Genomic DNA, 20,855 nt, shown 5'->3' with positions numbered 1-20,855 from the left:
GAAGAAGGATGTAGAGACAAAATCGTTCCGTGTTTGGTATTTAGTTCCTTTTTGAAGCTGTTATATTCATTTTGTTTGCTATTTTTTTTACAGTCCACAGCTTTTAGCAGCTTAGTATCAAAATTTTGGCTGCTCTGACAAAATAATGCGAGAGTACAGGTCGAAAATGATGGTTATCAGGCCACTTGAACTGTGTAAATGGAAATTTGGTTCAAAATGACCAGTTGGAGGAATAAATTGCCAAACTTTGTATATCCCTGGAAATGCTCTAGATGCTCTAGTTCATTATATATGTTTCAATTCTATTAAATCACATTTTTTAAAATTTAAGCCGTGAAAGCAAATTTCAGCTCATTAAAAAAAAATAATTTCATGCAAAAGGGAGGCGAAGGATAGAATACACTCAGAGGGTTATTAAGATAATTGAAGTAACCTCAATTTACACGGACAAGATAGAACTACGGGAAATAAGGAAAGCCATTTTGAATTAAAAGAAAACGATTTCTAGTCACCAGGGAGCGAGTGGACTGACTGACTATGGGTATTAATCGATAAAAACCACAGTAAATCCAAATCTGTGATCTACCGAGGAATTAAGCAGGGTAGACCTAATGCTAAATAAATAAAATATATAAATAAAATTATAAAGAACAATATAGAATTCGGTTTAACTTTCTATGTTTTATTAATCTGAAAACGGGTGTGTAAAACAGTGGCAGACATAAAATATGCAAGACAAACATGCCAAACGAAGAATAAATATTTTTAAAAATCATCTAAAATTCAAGTTCAGCACGGGGCTTTATGGAAATGTTATATTGAGTAGAATATAATATTATTATATATATATATATATATATATATATATATATATTATATATATATATATATATATATATATATCAGAAAAAACACAAACATACAACAATGGACAAACACACAAACAGTCATCAAATGGTTTAAAACCCTCACCAACAAACGCAACCTACAATTCATACAGCTTGATATCTCTGATTTTTACGCCAGTATAACAGAAAAAAACATTCACCAGAGCCATCACATTCGCAACAGAGCACACCGACATCGACCAAAACACCATAAACATAATCAAACACGCAAGACAGTCGCTCCTCTTCCACAATGGAGAAATCTGGACCAAGAAAAAAGGCCAATTTGACGTCACCATGGGTGCATACGACGGAGCAGAAGTGTGCGAACTAGTGGGCCTCTACATCACACACCAGATCAAGGACCAACTGCCTAACATAAACTTCGGCCTCTACAGGGACGACGGACTAGGAACACACACCACAACATCAAAATCCAACATTGAAAGAATGAAGAAAAAACTCATAAAATTATTCAAAGATCTCGACCTCAAAATCACACTAGAAAGTAACCTACACCAAGTCGATTTCCTGGACACAACCCTCTGCCTCAAAACTAACACGTATAGACCATACAAGAAACCCAACAGCGCCCCATTGTACGTCCACAAACACTCCAACCACCCACCTACGATAATAAAACAAATACCCACCATGATAGAACAACGGCTAAACAACCTCTCTTCAAATGAAAACATATTCAACGAAACAAAACAAGACTACGAAATGGCACTCAAACAGAGCGGACACACCTCAACACTGAAATACAAAAATTTAACACACGCCACAACACCAAAACAAAACAGAAAAAGGAATATAATATGGTTCAACCCGCCGTTCAACAACGCAATCACTTCAAATATCGGCAAGCAGTTCCTTGCACTCATCGATAAACACTTCCCGAAGAACCACCGTCTGCACAACATAATCAACAGAAACAACGTCAAGATAAGCTACAGCTGTGCACAAAACATGAAACAGATCATTACCAACCACAACAGACAAATCATATCCGAACCCAACAACACAAATACAAATAAAGACAACTGTAACTGCAGAAAGAAAGACAATTGCCCTCTTAAAGGAAGCTGCCAAAAAAGCGCCATAGTCTACAAGGCCACCATAACTACAGATAACACCGCAGCACAATACATCGGCAGCACAGAACCCCCCATTCAAAACACGATACAACAACAACCACAAAGCCTCCATAACACATGAAAGCAAAGCAAAAAGCACCAAATTAGCAATGCACTATTGGGAACAAATAAACACACAAAAAACACCATCAATAACCTGGGAGGTCGTCAAGCAAAGCAGCCCCTACAGATGCGGTGCTAGAAAATGCAATTTATGCCTGACAGAGAAACTGGAGATTTTACTACACAACTACAGAAACAATAGCACCTTAAACAAAAGATCTGAACTGATGACAATGTGCAGACACTCTAACAAATTCAAGCTCAAAACGCAAAAAGCCAAATAACCCTTCCCCCCCCCCCCTTTCCTCCCCCCCTTCCCCCCCTCCCGACCCCATTATACCCCTCCTCCCCCTCTTCCCCCCCCTCCCCCCGCGCCTCCCCCCCCCCCCCCCGCCGCAACCACATTCCGCTACAATATCACACACACATGTACACACAAAACATCAACACACCTACACGCATACACACACACACACACACACACACACTCATAATATAAACATGAGAGCACATCACATTACACATCAACACTAATCACCACTACACAACGAAACAACTTTAGTTTGGAGTAGGAACTTTTCTACGGACATTACAATGGATTACGCCGACTGAAGAAGTGTAAAAAACACAGAAACGAGTCGTCTCGGCCAAAAAAATTTGAGTGAAAATTTGCATTATATATATATATATATATATATATATATATATATATATATATATATATATATATATATATATATATATATATATATATATATATAGTCTCTTACTTTGTGGATTGGACCTATGGTGGTAAAGAACATGCTTACTATTATTATTATTATTATTATTATTATTATTATTATTATTATTATTAATTATTATTATTATTATTATTATTATTATTATTATTATTATTATAATTCTTCTTCTTCTTCTCTTCTTCTTCTTCTTCTTCTTCTTCTTCTTCTTATTATTATTTATTTTTTATTATTATTATTATTATTATTATTATTATTATTATTATTATTATTATTATTATTATTATTATTATTACTATTATTACTATTATTATTATAATTATTATTAGTATTATTATAATTATTATTATTATTATTATTATTATTATTATTATTATTATTATTATTATTATTATTATTATTATTATTATTATTACTATTATTATTATAATTATTATTATTATTATTATTATTATTATTATTATTATTATTATTATTATTATCATTATCATTTTATTATTATTATCATATCATCATCATCATCACATCCTCGTTATTATTATTATTATTATTATTATTATTATTATTATTATTATTATTATTATTATTATTATTATTATTATTATTATTATTATTATTATTAATATTATCATCATTACAATTACTACTATAATTTTGTCAAAGTAACAAAAACTAAAATTTCATACTCTGGTTATTTTAACATTAAAATCACTTTTTGGCATTTCCCTCACTCCGACATAGATCCCTCATGAGATGATTGGTGATCTATAAGATATTGTTTTTCCCAAACATGTAAATTGCATTTGTGACATAAAAATAAAATACAATAAATATGATATGAACATTTATATAGACCATTTCCACGGATTCCAAGCTCAATGTACTTTAAAAACTTTCATTTACTCCCCGAGCAGGCCATAAGGAATCATATTATTTTCATTTCATACAGTACCAGTCGGCTGTTAGGTGCCCTTTTTGTACTAAAACTCTTACAATATTCGTCACTGCCTATAGTCATGTACTCATTCACATATACATATGATATTTAAGTCTAAGATAAACCTTATATTCTTTGGCTGAAGCGATGTGCTATGGTATTCAACATGTAATTCGGCTATGTGGTCTAAAGGTATGACTCTCGCCTTCGGATCAGAAGGTCCTGGGTTCGAGATCCATCATGGGCGGCGCATAATTGAGTTATTGGGAAAAGAAGCTCTTTGTAAGCTCTTTGCTTACATTCTCACCGTGCACAGATGTAAAATGAGTACCTGGTCGTTAAAAACGTTGTCTCTGTCCCCAAGAAAATGTAATATCGCCTGACAGGCGTCATGCCTTGTCCTACATGTTAAGTGTTGTTATTGGCTAGGGACCCCTTGAAAAGCGCCTTGAGGACGTTTGGTGGATATTGTGCTTGATAAATGCTCTCGTTTTAAAAAAAGAATTCCAAGTGTCTCAATTTAGAATGTACAGTTAAGATCAAATTAATAGATAACAACCCTCATAGTGGACACATGAGGATCCTTTATCAAACTACCAAGACACTTGCTGGAAAATATGGGAAACCAGAGGTACCAGTCAAAAACAAAGATGGGAAAACTATTTTTGGAAAAGAGGCTCAATCTGAACGATGGAGGGAACATTTCAACTGCCTTCTGAACAGACCACCACCAGACAACCAGCCAGAAATTTTGCCTGCAAGGAATGAGCTACCAATTAGCTGTGATCCACCATCGATAGCAGAGATTGTGGGTGCCATTAACAAGATGAAAAGGGGGAAAGCTGCTGGACCAGACCAGATTCCACCAGAGGCTCTAAAAGTTGATGCGGAAAGAAATGCTGAGGCCCTGCACCCACTATTTGAGAGAATCTGGAATGACGGGATATTCCCAAAGGATTGGAAGGAAGGACATCTTATCAAGCTTCCAAAGAAAGGGGACCTCAGTAATTGTAATAATTATCGAGGCATCACTCTTCTTTCTATCCCAGGAAAGGTTTTCAACCGTATTATTTTAGAGAGAATTAAGAATGCAACAGATGCTAAACTGCGGGACGAACAGGCAGGTTTTCGGAAAAACCGTTCAACCACCGACCAGATTGCCTCTCTGCGAGTCATAGTGGAACAGTCTATAGAATGGAACTCTCCTCTTATTGTCAACTTTCTGGATTACGAGAAGGCTTTCGACAGTATTGACAGAGCAACATTGTGGAAAATTCTGGCACATTATGGACTCCCTGAAAAGATAGTAAACCTCATTAAGGAAATGTATGAAGGATCAAGTTGCAGGGTTGTACATGAAGATCAGCTGACTGACAGCTTTGAAATTAAGACTGGTGTCAAGCAGGGATGCTTGCTCTCTCCATTCCTGTTCATCCTTGCCATTGATTGGCTAATGAAGGAAACCTCCAAAGGGAGAAGAAATGGGATACAGTGGACCCCCTGGACACAGTTGGATGATCTGGATTTTGCAGATGATCTGGCTCTTTTGTCCCACACCCAGGATCAGATGCAAGCAAAAACCACAATTATAAACAGCCTCTCGGAATCAATTGGTCTAAGAATACACCCTGTAAAGTCAAAGGTCTTGAGGATAGGTACGCGTCAAAGGGAGCAGATCAAAGTAAAAGATCAGGAACTCGAAGATATAGACACTTTCTGCTATCTCGGAAGTATAATTGACAAGGATGGAGGCACGGAAGCAGAGGTGAAAGCACGAATAGGAAAGGCACAGGCTGCATTCACATCTTTGAACAGAGTTTGGAGAACTAAAGATATCTCCCTTCAACTAAAGCTAAGACTTTTCAACTCAAACGTGAAGTCTGTCCTACTGTATGGATGTGAAACTTGGAACGCATCACAGGCATGTATAAGGAGGGTACAGATTTTTGTAAACAGGTGCATGCGTAAGCTACTCAGAATAAAATGGATGGATAGAATAAAAAATGAAGAAGTATGGAAAAGAACACAGCAGAAACCAGTAGGAGAGGATATAGGAAGAAGACGATGGAGGTGGATTGGACACACGCTTAGAAAGAATGACTCAACTATAACAAAGAAAGTATTGGACTGGAACCCTCAGGGCAGAAGATCAAGGGGAAGGCCACGAGGAACATGGAGAAGAATTAAAGAAGCTGATATACAGAGAAGTGGTAAGACCTGGAATGAGATAAAAAAGTTGGCTCAGGATAGAGAAGGATGGAAACTGTTTGTCTGTGGCCTATACCCTGACCCAGGGTGAAAAAGGCAATGATGATGAACCCTCATAGTGTGAAACCAACATTAAATAGGTCCTTTATCAACTAATTTGAGTTACACAGACAGAAACACAGACACACACACACACCTTCACACACACAAACACACTGACAACCATTAAGAAAATAAATAGATCAAATATAAAGGATCCAAACGCCAATATTGTCTTTGAAAAGACAAAACAAAAACAACAACAGAAACAACAACAGCAGCAGCGGCAACATAAAGCAACAATAACAAAAACGCAAACAACAAAAACGATAACAAGAACGAAATCAACAGTAAAAACTATAGCATCAAATCATCATCATCATCATCATCATCATCATCATCATCATCATCATCATCATCATCATCATCATCATCATCATAATCACAACAATAACGACAATAACGACGACGACAACAACAGCATCTACAACATCGACAACAACAACATCAAGAACAAAGAAAACAGCAACAACCTCCCCCCCCCCCGCGCTCTCCAAAAGAAAAAGAAAAAAAAACCCAAAAAAAACAAAACAAACAAAACAATAACAACGACCACAAAAAAAAAAACAACAAGCAAACTAGGTAACAATTAAAGGCAAAAACTTTCATAGAGGTTGAAAATGTGATATCAACACACAAGGTGAAAAAAAAATCAACGTTTAACACGGTATTAACCCCTTACAAACATTGATTAAGGAATAATCAAAACAGATTTCTAAGCGAGTGAGGAAAGATAGGCCTGGGCGGGCGGAGGTTGGTCAAATAAGCATAGCTAACGTAACGCGAACAGCCATTAACAAAATATATACTTTTAATCCTACACAATATTATAAGTGTTTTCTGAAAAGACATTTTATACTGTGAAAAATATCAAGATAGTCGACCTGAATATTCTCAGCGGACCTACATATGACTGTGTGAAATCACGCATACATAGTACAACATGGGGGCTCGAAAATGAGTCCACGATAGCCACCTTTAATACATGCCAAGCAGCTGAATCGATCAGCCCCAGAGTTATTGAGCATTTATCACAATTTTGACAGACTAATGAGGGAATTACATCACGACTCTGGCGGCATCTTGTATTTTTTCAATCGCCTGAGTTAAAATTATTTGCCATCCTAATGATCGAGTGGCTTCGGGTGACAGGCAAAACTGCAGATGGCTATGGTTCAAACCATAGCTATCTGGAATAAATACTGACCATGGGTCTTCCAGATTCTCAACATCATTCATCGTTTTGAGATAAAGTTGATCTAACAACTAAAAAAAAAGATTGGAGTCGTAGCCTTCGTAAAATCATAGCCTGATAATGACCATGAAAATTACATCAAGAGACAAGTTTGCGATCACAAATGAAACCAAATTGTAAATTGTATTCAATGGTTCCAGCAATTGTAACTGTTGTTTCCTTGTTCAATACTAACAACAACTCATTAAGAAGTGTACACAAACTTCAAAAAGGACGTCAAAATACAAGTCTTAGTTGTTCCTAGTGTCGGGCTATATGTTAATAAAGGCTACGCTCCGTGGCAGTGTAATCTTATGCATCACTACGTCTAAACATATCATTCTACCCTCCTTATAAATGGCTACGCATAATATCAGGTTAACAAAACAATTTGTGACGTCAGAATATTACGCAAAAAAAATAATTAAAAAATTAAGTAAAATCCGGTAGGCAATACGTAGTAGTTCTATCGTTTAAATATTTTTATGGTCTTTCAACCAGAGTGAACCTAATTTGAAATTTTGAGACGTCACCCCCCCCCCCACCCCACCCAAAACAGCAAAACAAATACAAACAACCAAAAAAAAACCAAAAAAATAAAAAATAAAAAAAAACAACCCCACATAAACAACTTTCTCCTCTATTGAACTTTGGTATCCAAAATATTCTCACCGCCAACTCACAAACTCGTGCGGTGATTGGATATGTCCGGAATTCCAAGAGAGCAATATCATAAGAATCTTAAAGTGACATATGCACTCGACTCTGGAACACCACTTGTTTCGGCTGTAGGCATGTATTGAAAGTACGTAGTTATGGTCCAGATCCGTCTCACAGCTCATAAATGAATATCATGTTTATAATTAACCACGATTACTACACAGTGGAACCTCGGTATACCAGTGATGGCGGGACCAGTCTAAAATCCTGGTTATTGTATTACCGGGTCCTGGGGCCGTTTTCAAGAACGCGGACTAGCGCTTAGTCTCTGACTTTAGTCAAGGACTTGGAAAAATCGGATTTCAGGTGAGCTGACTAAGCAAGTCTCATGACCGAAGACTAGATTTGGTAATTTACTAGTCTAGTAAATGACTAGGTAGTCTTAAGCAAGTGTCTAAAAAATCGGATTTCATGAACGCTTTCTAGTCTCGGACTAGCTTTTCTCTTGCCGAGAAGTGGGCGTTTAAGGAAGGTTGCTAATTCGGCTATTTTGTGCGGGTAACAATGCCTCTCTAGTAAACGAAGATAGGTAAGTGACATTCGCCTTCATACTTACAACGCAAAAGATTTCCAAAGACGAAATTAACAACACACGTGATAGTGACGGTAGACTCTATAGACGGTAATGATGTCCATCGTCGACTGTCAATTCTAGATTTAGGCAAATGACAGTTTCATTGAGACGGGCGTGGACGGAGATTGAAACCCAAATAAATTGAACCAAAAAAAAAACAAAAACAAAAAAAACAAAAAAACAAAACAAACCCAAAACAACAAATATGCATAAACAAACAAAAGAGAAAGTGTGTTCTGATTAATCACATTATTTCAGTCAGTTGCAATGCCAACAGAATAACTGTTGTCTCCAATAAATATACTTTCTAATACTCTTTTGGGGTTGTTCTTTGACGAAAACCCTTCGATTTCGGAGTTTCTCTTTCGCTCTCAACTCACGAGCCGATAGATTCAGTTTTTAAAAAAAGTTTTTACTCACAAAAATGTGTACTTTCGACGATCTGCATTTATCTTATAGTTTTTTAAGCAGGTGTCAATAGCAACAGGACACATTTGCCTTTCTCATTCGTAACCGACGTATTTTCCTTCCCATTAGAAGCGCAGTCAATCTAAAAATAGTTGCTATCTTGTTGACTATTTACAACGATGTAGCATAGACTAGTAAGTAGCCTATACACGCAAACACACACACACACACACACATCCACACGTTCAAATACACACACAGACACACAGACAGACACACAGACAGACACGCAGACACATACACATACGCCACATACAGAGCACATAAACTAGGCCTAGCCTAACTCTAGATTGCCTTTAGTTGTAGGCTTAGCTAAACTTAATATAGGCTAATGTATTGTTTGGAGATATTGATAGGGGTTTCGCGCCTCTGGTATGATCGATTGAGCTCTAAAACGTCCTGCTATAGCCGGTGATTTTTTTCTAAAAGCAAAGTCGGAAAAAACGAGGATTTTAATGGTTCTTGTATAACCGGATATCTGTTATACCCGGAGCTGTTATACCGATGTTCCACTGTCCATTGTAACTGGTCGGTTATAGTCATTGATTGTCCTCAGTAACATTACCCTAACTTTTGACATTGTCTTTGAAAATCATCCCTAATGGCAACTGTCATCACTTTTGACAGCCCCTAGAGATTTTCGCTATAACATCCGGACACCCTATTAACATAGCATCCGCTATGTTATCGCGGTGAAGCCGTTATCAGTTTGATGGATGTTCTTTGACGGGCACAGTTTGACTCAATTATTACTGACATCTCAACTAAGAAATCAAACACGGCCACAGATCCTCATTGGGCACGTGACCTGACAGCTATCGATGTAGGCCCATGGGAAGATAAAAGTGATGAAACATGGACGAAGGCTTATGGTTTCTGACGTATCAGTAACGAGCAGTGGAAAAAGATGCTTAGTTATTCGGTGTAAACCAATCCAAGATCGATTGATAAATTGTCAATGGTGATGGCTAGTGATATCTATCTCATTTCACTTACGACACTTTCATCCACACAAACACACACACACACACACACACACACACACACACACAATAGTCAAAATATTTAAAGTGTACTGTCATGGTATGTGATCTGAAGCTCATCTCTTAAAAGCTAGCTTTCTATGAGGCTCTCAATCTTTTTTCGGAATTATATATATATATATATATATATATATATATATATATATATATATATATATATATATATATATTAAATATTTACACTTAAGGGGGGGGATTTTTTTCATATATTTTTCTTTTTCCTTCGAATAGTACTGTTTCATACACATCTTTTCACATCGTTTTCTTACACCAATACCTGCTCTCTTATTTGTCACATTGATATCTACAGCATAAAGTGTAAAACACATGAAATAATTATATTGTCTGATTTTTATTTGAGAGCATTGTTGAATTAGCTATGTGCCAATGTCACTTGGAAATTTATAAGGCATTTCTGTCTATAGTTGTGAATGCCTTCCATGATCAACAATGAAAAAAATACCCCCCCCCCCAAAAAAAAAAAAAGAGAAAAAAAAGGAAGAAAAACAAACAACAAACAAACAAGACCGTGGGACTCGCTAACCAGTCTTCATAGTTTTAGAAGAATTTTGAAGACACATTTCTTTAAAAATACTTGGTATAGTTTGTTTTGTATAGCTAGGTGTGGGTGTGGGTGTGTGTGTGTGTGTGTGTGTGTGTGTGTATGTGTGTAAATATGGAACATTCTAAATGTATTATTACTTATTGTAATGGCGCCTCGATGCTTCGGAAACCATTACCATTTAATTACCAATGATTGTTTAACGGTAAACATTCGGTCGGGACATTTCCGATATCCTTTTTTCCCCTAACCCATTAATATTATCTGAGATTCAGATTCATTTCGTCTCTAAATTCTATCTATTTTAACTCTGTTCAACATTGTTTCTTAAATAGATGGCTAAGTTATCATCCCAGCTTATTGCTATTCTCTTACATTCACAATCATTGCGTCTCTAAAGTTTCTCTATTAAAATACTGCTAAGCTTTTTTTTTCCTAGCATAGATAGCGAAGTTATTCAAGCTATAATTTCAGCATTTGTGTTGTTCTCTCTCTCTCTCTCTCTCTCTCTCTCTCTCTCTCTCTCTCTCTCTCTCTCTCTCCCTATCTATCTATCTATCTATCTATCTATCTATCTATCTATCTATTTCTTTCTCTCTCTCTCTATCTCTCTCTCTCTCTCTCTCTCTCTCTCTCTCTATATATATATAATAATATATATATATATATATATATATATATATCAGTGGCCATACGATTGAGATAACTCTGGCCATGTGATGTGTTATTGAATGAAGCACATTTACAGTCATATTCACTTCATTCGACTCCGGTGTAAACGATTAACTGGCACTTTGCAATGACGTATATTATGCAAGCACAAAAAAATAATTACGCCTAACATTCGGCTTGTACTGTGTGAAATTTGTGTACTATCGCCTCAAAACGGTATTATGTCCGGACAGTTTAGATGATGAAAGTTAGATTTACAGCCAAAAATATAAGACTTGTAACAACACTCTCTCTTTGCTTTATTCACCAGTTAACTGTCATACTCGGGGAAAAAATAGGGATTTATTTATTTTTTTAAAGTCAGTAAATCGTCCTTTAAATATCGATCGATTTAAATGACCCTCATCTTGGCAAAAACTCGGTAATCTGGGTCTTCGCGAAGTGTCATATTTCCAACCATCCAACACAAAAGCTGATTGACACGATTTGTGACATTTTGGTTCCTTATTTTGGCTTGCGGGAGGCTGCATTTTCTTTCGTCAATTCATTTTATTTATCTGTTTCAGGTCTTTAATTAATGTGGGAAAAAGACATCTTGAGTAGGTATTTCTTTGGACTGTCAGGCCCAGCTGCGCTGTTGTTTTTCAGCAGCTGATGAGCTCTCATTGTTTTTCTAATATTACTGACTTGTCATTTGTGGGTATGTCTCGATGTCCAATTTTAAGAAATCAGGGGCACTGGTTAGTGTATTGTCTATTAATTTATGAGCTCCACAAAATACGCTTTCATATGTTTATTTATTTACATTGGTCAATAACTGGGTTGTAACTGAATTGTAAAAACATTCCAATGCAATCGATTGTTTGCTTTTTTTTTAATGTGGGAATGGAGTGATGAAAGTGGTGGAAGGAGAGGGTGGTGTCGTGTTGGTTTTATGAAGATAATTAAGTTTAGATTTAAAAAGAAGTTAGAGAGGGATGGAGAGAGAGTGAGAGAGAGAGAGAGAAAGAGAGAGAGAGAGAGAGGGGGAGAGAGAGGGAGAGAGAGAGAGAGAGAGAGAGAGAGAGAGAGAGAGAGAACCCCATCTATAATGACTTTTCCCATCCCTCAAATACAAAAAATGACCTGTGAACCTAGCAAGGAACAGAGCAAAAAGTAAGAGGTAATGATTATGTATTCCAAAATCGATTCTCATCAGCATTCGCCCCGTTATTTCCTCTATTTTTTTTACTTTTACCACTTAAGAGCCGTACTCTGAAAAAACTCGTATTAAAAATTTTGGCCAGAAAACTCGTCCTTAAAATATTGATCGATTTAAATGAACCTCGTCTTGGTAAATACTTTAAAATATGGGACTTCGCGAAGTCCCAGGTTTGAGAGTATTTGCCAAGACGAGGGTCATTTAAATCGATCGATATTTGAAGGACGAGTTTTCTGGCTAAATCTTTGAACACGTGTTTTCCAGAATACGACAGTTACTGGTTAACATTGACTGTCATGTGAAGTCATAAATGAATACTTACTGAATTAGTAACATTATTCAAGTGTAAGAGTATTCTTATTCGAATTGCATTGTGTATAAACAGTTATTTATTAGATATGATATATTCAATACATTGTCTCATAATATTATGAGGGCATAGTCAGGAATGGTTTAGCATAAAAATATTTTCTTGGGGAACATAAACATGATATAAAACTTAAACGCATATGAATGTTTGAACGTTTTTATTTTGTGTGCGTAAGTTTAAAAAAAAAAGAATCTAAACCATTCAATACTGATACTTTTGGATTCTGAGGGGCCAATAGCTAAGTTGGTAGAGCACTTGCTTCAGACATAAAGGGAAATACTTTCAAACCAAAGTAAAATATTGCCCATTGTAACAATTAAGCCAATAATTGAATTTTTTAAAAATCAGGCCTGCAAATAATAGTGCACGTCGACCCTGACACAATACTATTTGAGACGCTGGATCACAAGTTAATGTTACAGAACGTTCGATTGAATTAATATAATTAAACTGCATTAAGACAAACCTTAGAACATGTCTCGGATAATATTATGTGACAGATTGAAATTCTAAATGTGGAATTTTTATACCGTTGTGTATTGTATTGACTCATAAATAGGATTTGGTCGACGCGTACTCATTTGCAGGTCTGATAACCCCAATTGTTATGGGCTCATTGTTGTTATGTAAATACTCTCAAATCAAGTTAAATATTGTTCAAAACAATGTTAGTTAGATCAAGCCCATAATTATTGGGTTCAGTTATCAGATCTACTTACATCTGTATGTGCACCTTGGGTTTGGTGTCAATAGGTTCTTTAAAATGTTTTAAATGCTATTCTGCGTACTCTGGAAAAACATTTATTTGAAAATTTAATCAGAAAACTCGTCCTTCGCGAAGTCCCGGATTTGAGAGTTTTTGCCAAGATGAGGGTCATTTAAATCGATTGATATTTATTGAAGGACGAGTTTTCTGGCCAAATTTTTAAATATGGGTTTTTTCCCCCCCGGGTATGGCCGTATTGAAACGTCTTAAAGAACATATTGACACCAAACACAATGTGCACATACATATAGAGTAGATCTCATAACTGAACCCAATAATTATGAGCTTAATCTCACTAACAAGAGTTTCATATTTATTTGTGTTCAGATAAAATGAAACAAAGCTTTACGTAGAACAGTCGGAAGTTTCTTTGTTTTTTGTTGTTGTTTTTTTAAAGGGGGGTGTGAGGGGGGGGGGGGGGTTCTTTTCATCAATTTGTAAATTTTAATGTTCTTGTTCACAACTAAAACCACAAAACCACAAGAAATAATGGCACACAAGATATAGATTGTTTTGTTTAAGCTGAATACATAGTTTGTTCTATTTCATTTCAAAATGATAAATATGTCAACAACAGACAATGTGTAGGCTAAAAGGTCTAGAGAGACGCTCGGTGTAAAAATAATCAATTACGCCGAGATATTCCTCTGAGTGGCTATTCTCTCTGGACCTGTGCATTATTAATTCACCTACTTCTACAATTTTTCGGCCAGTTTGTTCAATCATCCAATAATGGAATGGTACCAGTTGCTAGTGTTTTGTTTGTTTCGTTTTTTTTAATATATTAATATATAAATATATATAATATATATATATATATATATATATTTATATATATATATATATAGTTTATTATTATTTTGTTTTAGTACTTTTTTTGTATTTCTTTTCTTGTTGATGTAATAGTTGGCCGATTGGTTAACTGATGCTTTTGTGATTTTGGTTACGCAAGCAAAATCTACCTTTGGAAGAAAAAAAAATGTCTTCAAATAGCGGTTAAAAATGAAATGAAATCTTTTGAGAGGAGATTTATAGATACATCACCTGTAAACTCAAATGTGGATGAAGTGTAAAATAAAATCAAAAATTAATTCAAAATGATAATTGATTATTGTATATTGTGTACCAACAAAAACTATAACTAGAAAATTTCAAAAACTCTAGTTCATTATAGAGACAAAAGGATTGATAAGCAAAAATAAAAGGTGTTTTAAACAGATAAACTCTTATAATTCATGTTTTTATGTATTTATGTGTATATGTGTATGTGGATGTGTGTGTATGTATGTGTGTGTGTGTGTGTTTGTGTGTGTAGAAATAACTGTATCATATGGCCATTTTTAGGAGAATAAAACACTTTGACGCTGTCACATCATAATATAAGATAATTTAGCTTTGTTAAATAGGGCATAAAAATAAAATATTGATATTCTTTTTTGGGGGTATCTAACTGAGGGCGACAACATCGAAAGGGTAGACATTCATTGATTAAGAGGGAACTGAGGGATTTATAGTCCAGCCGCGGAAGTTACTTCGAGACTGTTACCACAAGTGCTCTCCCGTTTCAGTCAAACATTTTTTAATGTGATTAATTAGTCAAATCTAAAGCTGGTAGAAATCGATAAGTTTTTGTAAAACTGGAGGTTGAGACAAGTTCGGGTATATTTCTCTCTCTAATCTCTCTCTCTCTCTCTCTCTCTCTCTCTCTCTCTCTATATATATATATATATATATATATAATATATATATATATATATATATATTTATATATGTATATATATATAGTCTTTTCCAAAAGAAACTAGACGGAATGTTTCCGCTAATAGTTCGATACTGGTTATATAGATATTTGGAAACTATACAAAACAATCTTTTTTGGTGTATATTATACTCTATTTGTGATAACTGTTGACCAGTTGCGTCTATTTAAAACCAGTCAATAAAAGACCGATTTAGCAAAATCGAGCACAAAATTGAAATCAGCTTACATGACGCACTACAGTATTTTGTATGTCAACCATGAGAATTGATCAATACCACAACTCTTTGCCTCAATGATGATGCCAGCTAATGGGCTGTTTCTGCAGGTATATCATTCCGAATCATATTTAGTCTGTCTAACATTTTATCAGGGCCCGTTTTCTGTAAAAGAACTAGATTTAGTAATTTACTAGTCTAGTAAATGACTAGCTAGTCTTAAGCCCAAGCGAAGCAAGTGAATAAAACAAACGGGTGTCATGAATGCTTTCTAGTCTCGAACTAGCTAGTCTCTTGCCTAGAAGTGGGGAGTTGTAAGGACGGTGACTAATTCGGCTATTTTGTGAGGTTAACATCACCTCTCTAGTACACGAAGACAGGTAAGATACACCCGCCTTCATACTTACAACGCAAAAGATTTCCAAAGAGGAAATTAGCAACACACGTGATATTGACTGTCGATTGTTATAGACTGCAATGATGTCCATCGTCGACGGTCAATTGTATATTCGGCAGTCTCATTGAGATTCTATGTTTACGGGATTGGAAACTCAAAGAAATTGAACCAAAAAAAAAAAAACACCAAAAAAATTAAAACAAACAAACAAACACACAAACAAACAAAAGAGAAAGTGTGTTCTGATTAATCACATTATTTCAGTCAGTTGCAATGCCAACAGAATAACTTTTGTCTCCACTATACTTTCTAATATTTTTTTTGGGTTGATCTTTGACGCAAATCCTTCGATTTCAGAATTTCTCGTTCACTCTCAACTCACGAGCCGATAGATTCATTTTTTGGGGGGTTTTTACTCACAAAAATGTGTACCTTCGAGAATTTGCACTTACCTTATAGTCTGTTAAAGCTAGTGTCAATGGCAACAGGGCACTTTGTGCCTCTGCCATTCGTAACTGACGTATTTTTTCCCCGAATCGAATCACACTCAATCTATAAATAGCTGCTATCTTGTTTACGCTATGACGTCTCCTAGTAACTAGTCTGAGACAAAAGCATGAAGTCTTGCCTCAGCAAATGACTAAAACTTGGCCAAACTTAGTCCGAAGGTGTCGTGATTTTAGTTCGAAACTTGCTTAGTTAGCTCACATTAAGCGCTAGTTCACCTTCGTGAAAACGGCCCCAGATTTTGTACAACGTTCTTGTTCATTTTAGCTTTGTTTTCATAAAATCCCACATATGCTAAATAGGATTTGTGTTAGATTGTGTTCATTAGATTGTGTTCATTAACTTTACATTTGAATCATCTAGTAAACCAGATATTTATCGATCTCTATGTGATGAAGCGTTGTTATGTTGAATGTCACCACTTGATTATTTTGATTCCGATTAAAAGGGACAACGATTGGTTAAGGAACATCATTGATGTATAGGTCTGAGTTAAGACTTTGATTGATTGGTGTTAGCTCAGTATTTCTACCACCAATCATCACTCACCACAGTATATCTTCGATTTGTTACTTCAATGAAGTTTCTAAAAGCGATTCGTCAGTGAACAAATCGCCACCCCACAATTTCTGATCTCGGTCCGGGTGTTTTTACGTGCTATTTCAGTAGTACAAAAGACTTATCTGTGCTCGAATTACGAGTTTGTGATATTTCAAGCTCACTGAGGATAATATTTGGTGTGACAACTGCTGGTGGCAGGACTTATGCGAAATGAATATCTGAAATATTTTGGTGCGCATTTACAACATATAACTTCGATACCGATCTGTTTGGCGGTCCGCTTCTGCTCTTTACTTGTGTGAATAAAGTTACTTACTTACTTATCCGAACCAGCGACACCTGAGCTCTAGCCTTCGTCTTGTGCCATAACTTGTGTGAATAAAGACATGCGATACATCCAAAGTTAAACAAAGTGTGTACTTCTCTAAGATATAAACCACGTACCAATATGTTTTCTTTTATGTAAGATAATGGCAAAAAACTGTCTAGTTTATTTTGTAAATTATATATATATATATATATATATATATTATATATATATATATATAATATATATATATATATATATATATATATATATATCTGGTGCTAGTAGAAAAACCAGAAAAGTTTTAAAAGATTCAATTTTACAACGATCAAACCCATTAATTGAAATTTATGTGCAGAATTTATTCAGGAAAAAAATGTTGAAAACACGATAGTTTAAAATTGACACTCGTAAATCGAAGATTTGGGAATTAATATTATGTCGATCCCCATTTTTTCTTTGTTACCCAGCGTAACCTTTTTTTTCATGATACAATTATTGATTTTCTAGCGTCTTAAATAATAATTCGATCCATTGACCCTTTTAAATCTGTTTCTATGTAAACCGCTGTAAATCCTTATCAACCATGTTAGACATCAGTGACCAAATTATGCTGTAGTCCATTGAATTCATTGAGGACTCATCGGAGGCTGTTCATATTTAAACATAAATCGCATGTCATTTTCTCTAAATAAGGCAATGTAGTGTTAGTAATGTGGGAAGTTGTCTCGTCTTGTTGAGCAAAAAATAAGAGTACTCTAACACGGTGTATTAGGAGACATTCAAGCGTACTTGACTCGAAAGCTAAAAACAAGAATCAATACAGTACAATAAAATACCTAATAAGAGCTAAATTAGGCCAATAGCGTGGCCTTTTGTGCCCTATCATAGTGATAAAAAATGATTTGCATTAGTAAGACATAAAGTACAGGATATCAATTATAAAACAAACATAAATTACTCATCGAATTCAAACTTCAGGTGATCTAATTCCCTATCAATATGGTCCTTAAAAACGTTGCCATTTCTCTCAGTTCTTGAAGAGGGTTTGAGAGAGCTCCAAATATATACGGTCCCGAAAATTAATGAGTTGACACGTATTGAGGTCTTTGAAGATTTTAAAGCCCCCACTTCTTGTTGACGTCAAAACCAAATATTTGAGAAACTCCCTAGAATCCAAGCTGTCAACCTTGTGTACGAACTTTTAAATTTGAATTACCTTCGGAAACTTTTGATATCGTGAGTTTTTAACTATTTAGGTATAACCGGTAGAGTTTCTCAACCAATAGAGGCTTTTAATTAAAATTGGCAAATGTCAACTTAAGTTCTAGTCCTTGCTGCTTGTAAATTTCCGAATGTTTCTGATTACTGCTTTGTATTAAAACAGTGTCATACTTTTTTTTCCATTTTTTAAAACCTCGCATCTTAAGGGTGAAAAGAAAGAGAAGAATGTAAAGCGCCCAGCAAACGTTCAACTATGGAGGCAAGCAACGGTTATGGAACCACCTGGAGATATCTAGATGTTCATAAGTTCTAAAAACGCCTTAAGAAATATACAACTTCAAGCAGCATTTGACTTCTTTTCCAATTTAGTGTTCTTCCAGACCACTATTCACATTTTAAAAATACGCATGATGTTGTTCAACGTTCCAAATGTTCACAAACTAAAGGGATACTTGATCTGATTGGAAGGATGTTCTTAATGTAGCTATGAACTCAACAAATACTGAAATATCATTAATTTTATACACTGTGAGATTCTAGTCAGTGTCTGTAGGTTAAACAATGATAAATGAAAGGCTTTTTTCGAATGTTTTTATTTCTTTTCTCAATAAAAATGTTTTCTTTCAGTCGATGAAGACTGAATTTTGGAGATATTTTGAAAAAAAAATGTATTTTTCATTCCTGCTCTGTCTGACTATGTTTCGTGTAAACTTATTTTTTAGATCTTTATCTTTCAAAATACCACAGTAAACATAATCTTATGCGATGACAAGTAAGATGAGACATTACAAATTGCACCGTCTGACGAGAATCTGAAATTGTGCTCAGGGTAAACAATCTCCTCAATTGAAATGTTTTATACGTCGGCATGTCATCGATTACAATTTGTAATCAAAGGAATGTGATGAATGATTTGTAATCCACCGCCTCATTCTGGAGCTTTTATGTCATGGTGACCCAAACACTGACAATTCAGTTTGAATTACAAATTGTAGAATAATAAAACGCTTTTTGAGAAAATAAAGTTGTTTATTTTTCTGCAAAGAAATCAAATGTCATATTTCTGATTGGCTATTGTGCCTCAAAATTCATTTTAACCAATTAATTGTCGTACTCTGGAAAAACGCATATGTAAAAAAAATGGCCGGAAAAATCATCCTTCAAATATGGATCAATTTAAATGACCTTCATCTTGGCAAAAACTCTCAAACTTGGGTATTCGCGAAGTCCCAGGCTTGATAGTTTCTGCCAAGATCTATGGCAGACAACTGGTTAAACGTCAGAATGACCATAGCTTTATACCTGTTTGAGTTGATTGGTCAAATATCGTTCGGTGAACTTAATTTGATTTAACATACAGTACATTTTATCCTTTGTAGAATCTATATTATACAGACACACACACCACTCCTCACCCACAGCAAACTCTTCTCCTATCAGTGAAACATAGGGACATTCACCCATAAAATAGACCGATGTTTGGGTCCAGCATAAAGGGCACAAACATAGGGGGCTATTTACTGTGCTTATGGTATGGATATGGCTCTCTTATTTTAATCAACTTATGGCTCGTTGTTCCAATTAAACCGAGTGCAATACTGGCACACCACATGCGGGCAGATACATTAGAATGCATTTATTTACGTATATAAAAATGGAATGGAGTGAAAGATCAAACCAAATCAATTTAAAAAAAGAATGACACACAACTTATAAACAAAAAATCATCTCTTACCAATTTTGATTTTATCCAAGGCCTTGTTACAATTCCATAAGACAAAGAAAACAAACCAATAAACACAAGACCGCATGTTGAGGCGAAGGCGTGCCTAATCCTTAACACCACACTTTGTCAACCCTAACCAACAGGCTTACTTGAGAGGCCATTAAAGCTAAAGCTGTACAAGAAAAAGGAAGGAAAAAAGACAAAAAGCTGATGTATCCTCCTCTTTTTACACCCCTCTTTCCACTTCTTCTCCCATCCCTCTATCCAGCAGGATGCAAGTCCATCATCCCTCCTTCCCCTCTTCCCTTCCCTCCCTCATTCCTTCCATTCCACAAGCAAGTAGTCTACAGGATCGATAAATGCTTCCTTCCCTTACGAGAGGGCCAATGCCGTTGGTAATCAGGATTTCTATATCTCCGTCAAGAAGTCACCCAAGATAACTACCCGCCCGGTCGTCGTCTCCGATAACAATA

At 35.4% G+C, this 20,855-nt stretch overlaps 1 protein-coding gene across 2 annotated transcripts in view; it reads right to left on the bottom strand.

Moving 5' to 3' along the window:
* The window catches only part of LOC144970891 (glutamate receptor-like), a 77,788-nt gene extending 57,140 nt beyond the window's left edge, over nucleotides 1-20,648 (bottom strand). The window contains exon 1 of one of the 2 annotated variants that reach the window (XM_078911027.1): nucleotides 20,392-20,648. In XM_078911027.1, coding sequence (XP_078767153.1) covers nucleotides 20,392-20,467 — 76 coding nt within the window. In that variant the 5' untranslated portion in view covers nucleotides 20,468-20,648. The remainder of the gene's footprint in view (nucleotides 1-20,391) is intronic. The other variant, XM_078911026.1, reaches the window with a different exon arrangement.
* Between the last annotated feature and the right edge of the window lie 207 nt (nucleotides 20,649-20,855).

Source organism: Berghia stephanieae, chromosome 4 (genome assembly GCF_034508935.2).
Source record: "Berghia stephanieae isolate SIO BIC M18660-M18661 chromosome 4, UCSD_Bste_1.3, whole genome shotgun sequence".
Lineage (NCBI taxonomy): Eukaryota > Metazoa > Mollusca > Gastropoda > Nudibranchia > Aeolidiidae > Berghia > Berghia stephanieae.
This window is presented reverse-complemented; position numbering and strand designations above follow the sequence as displayed.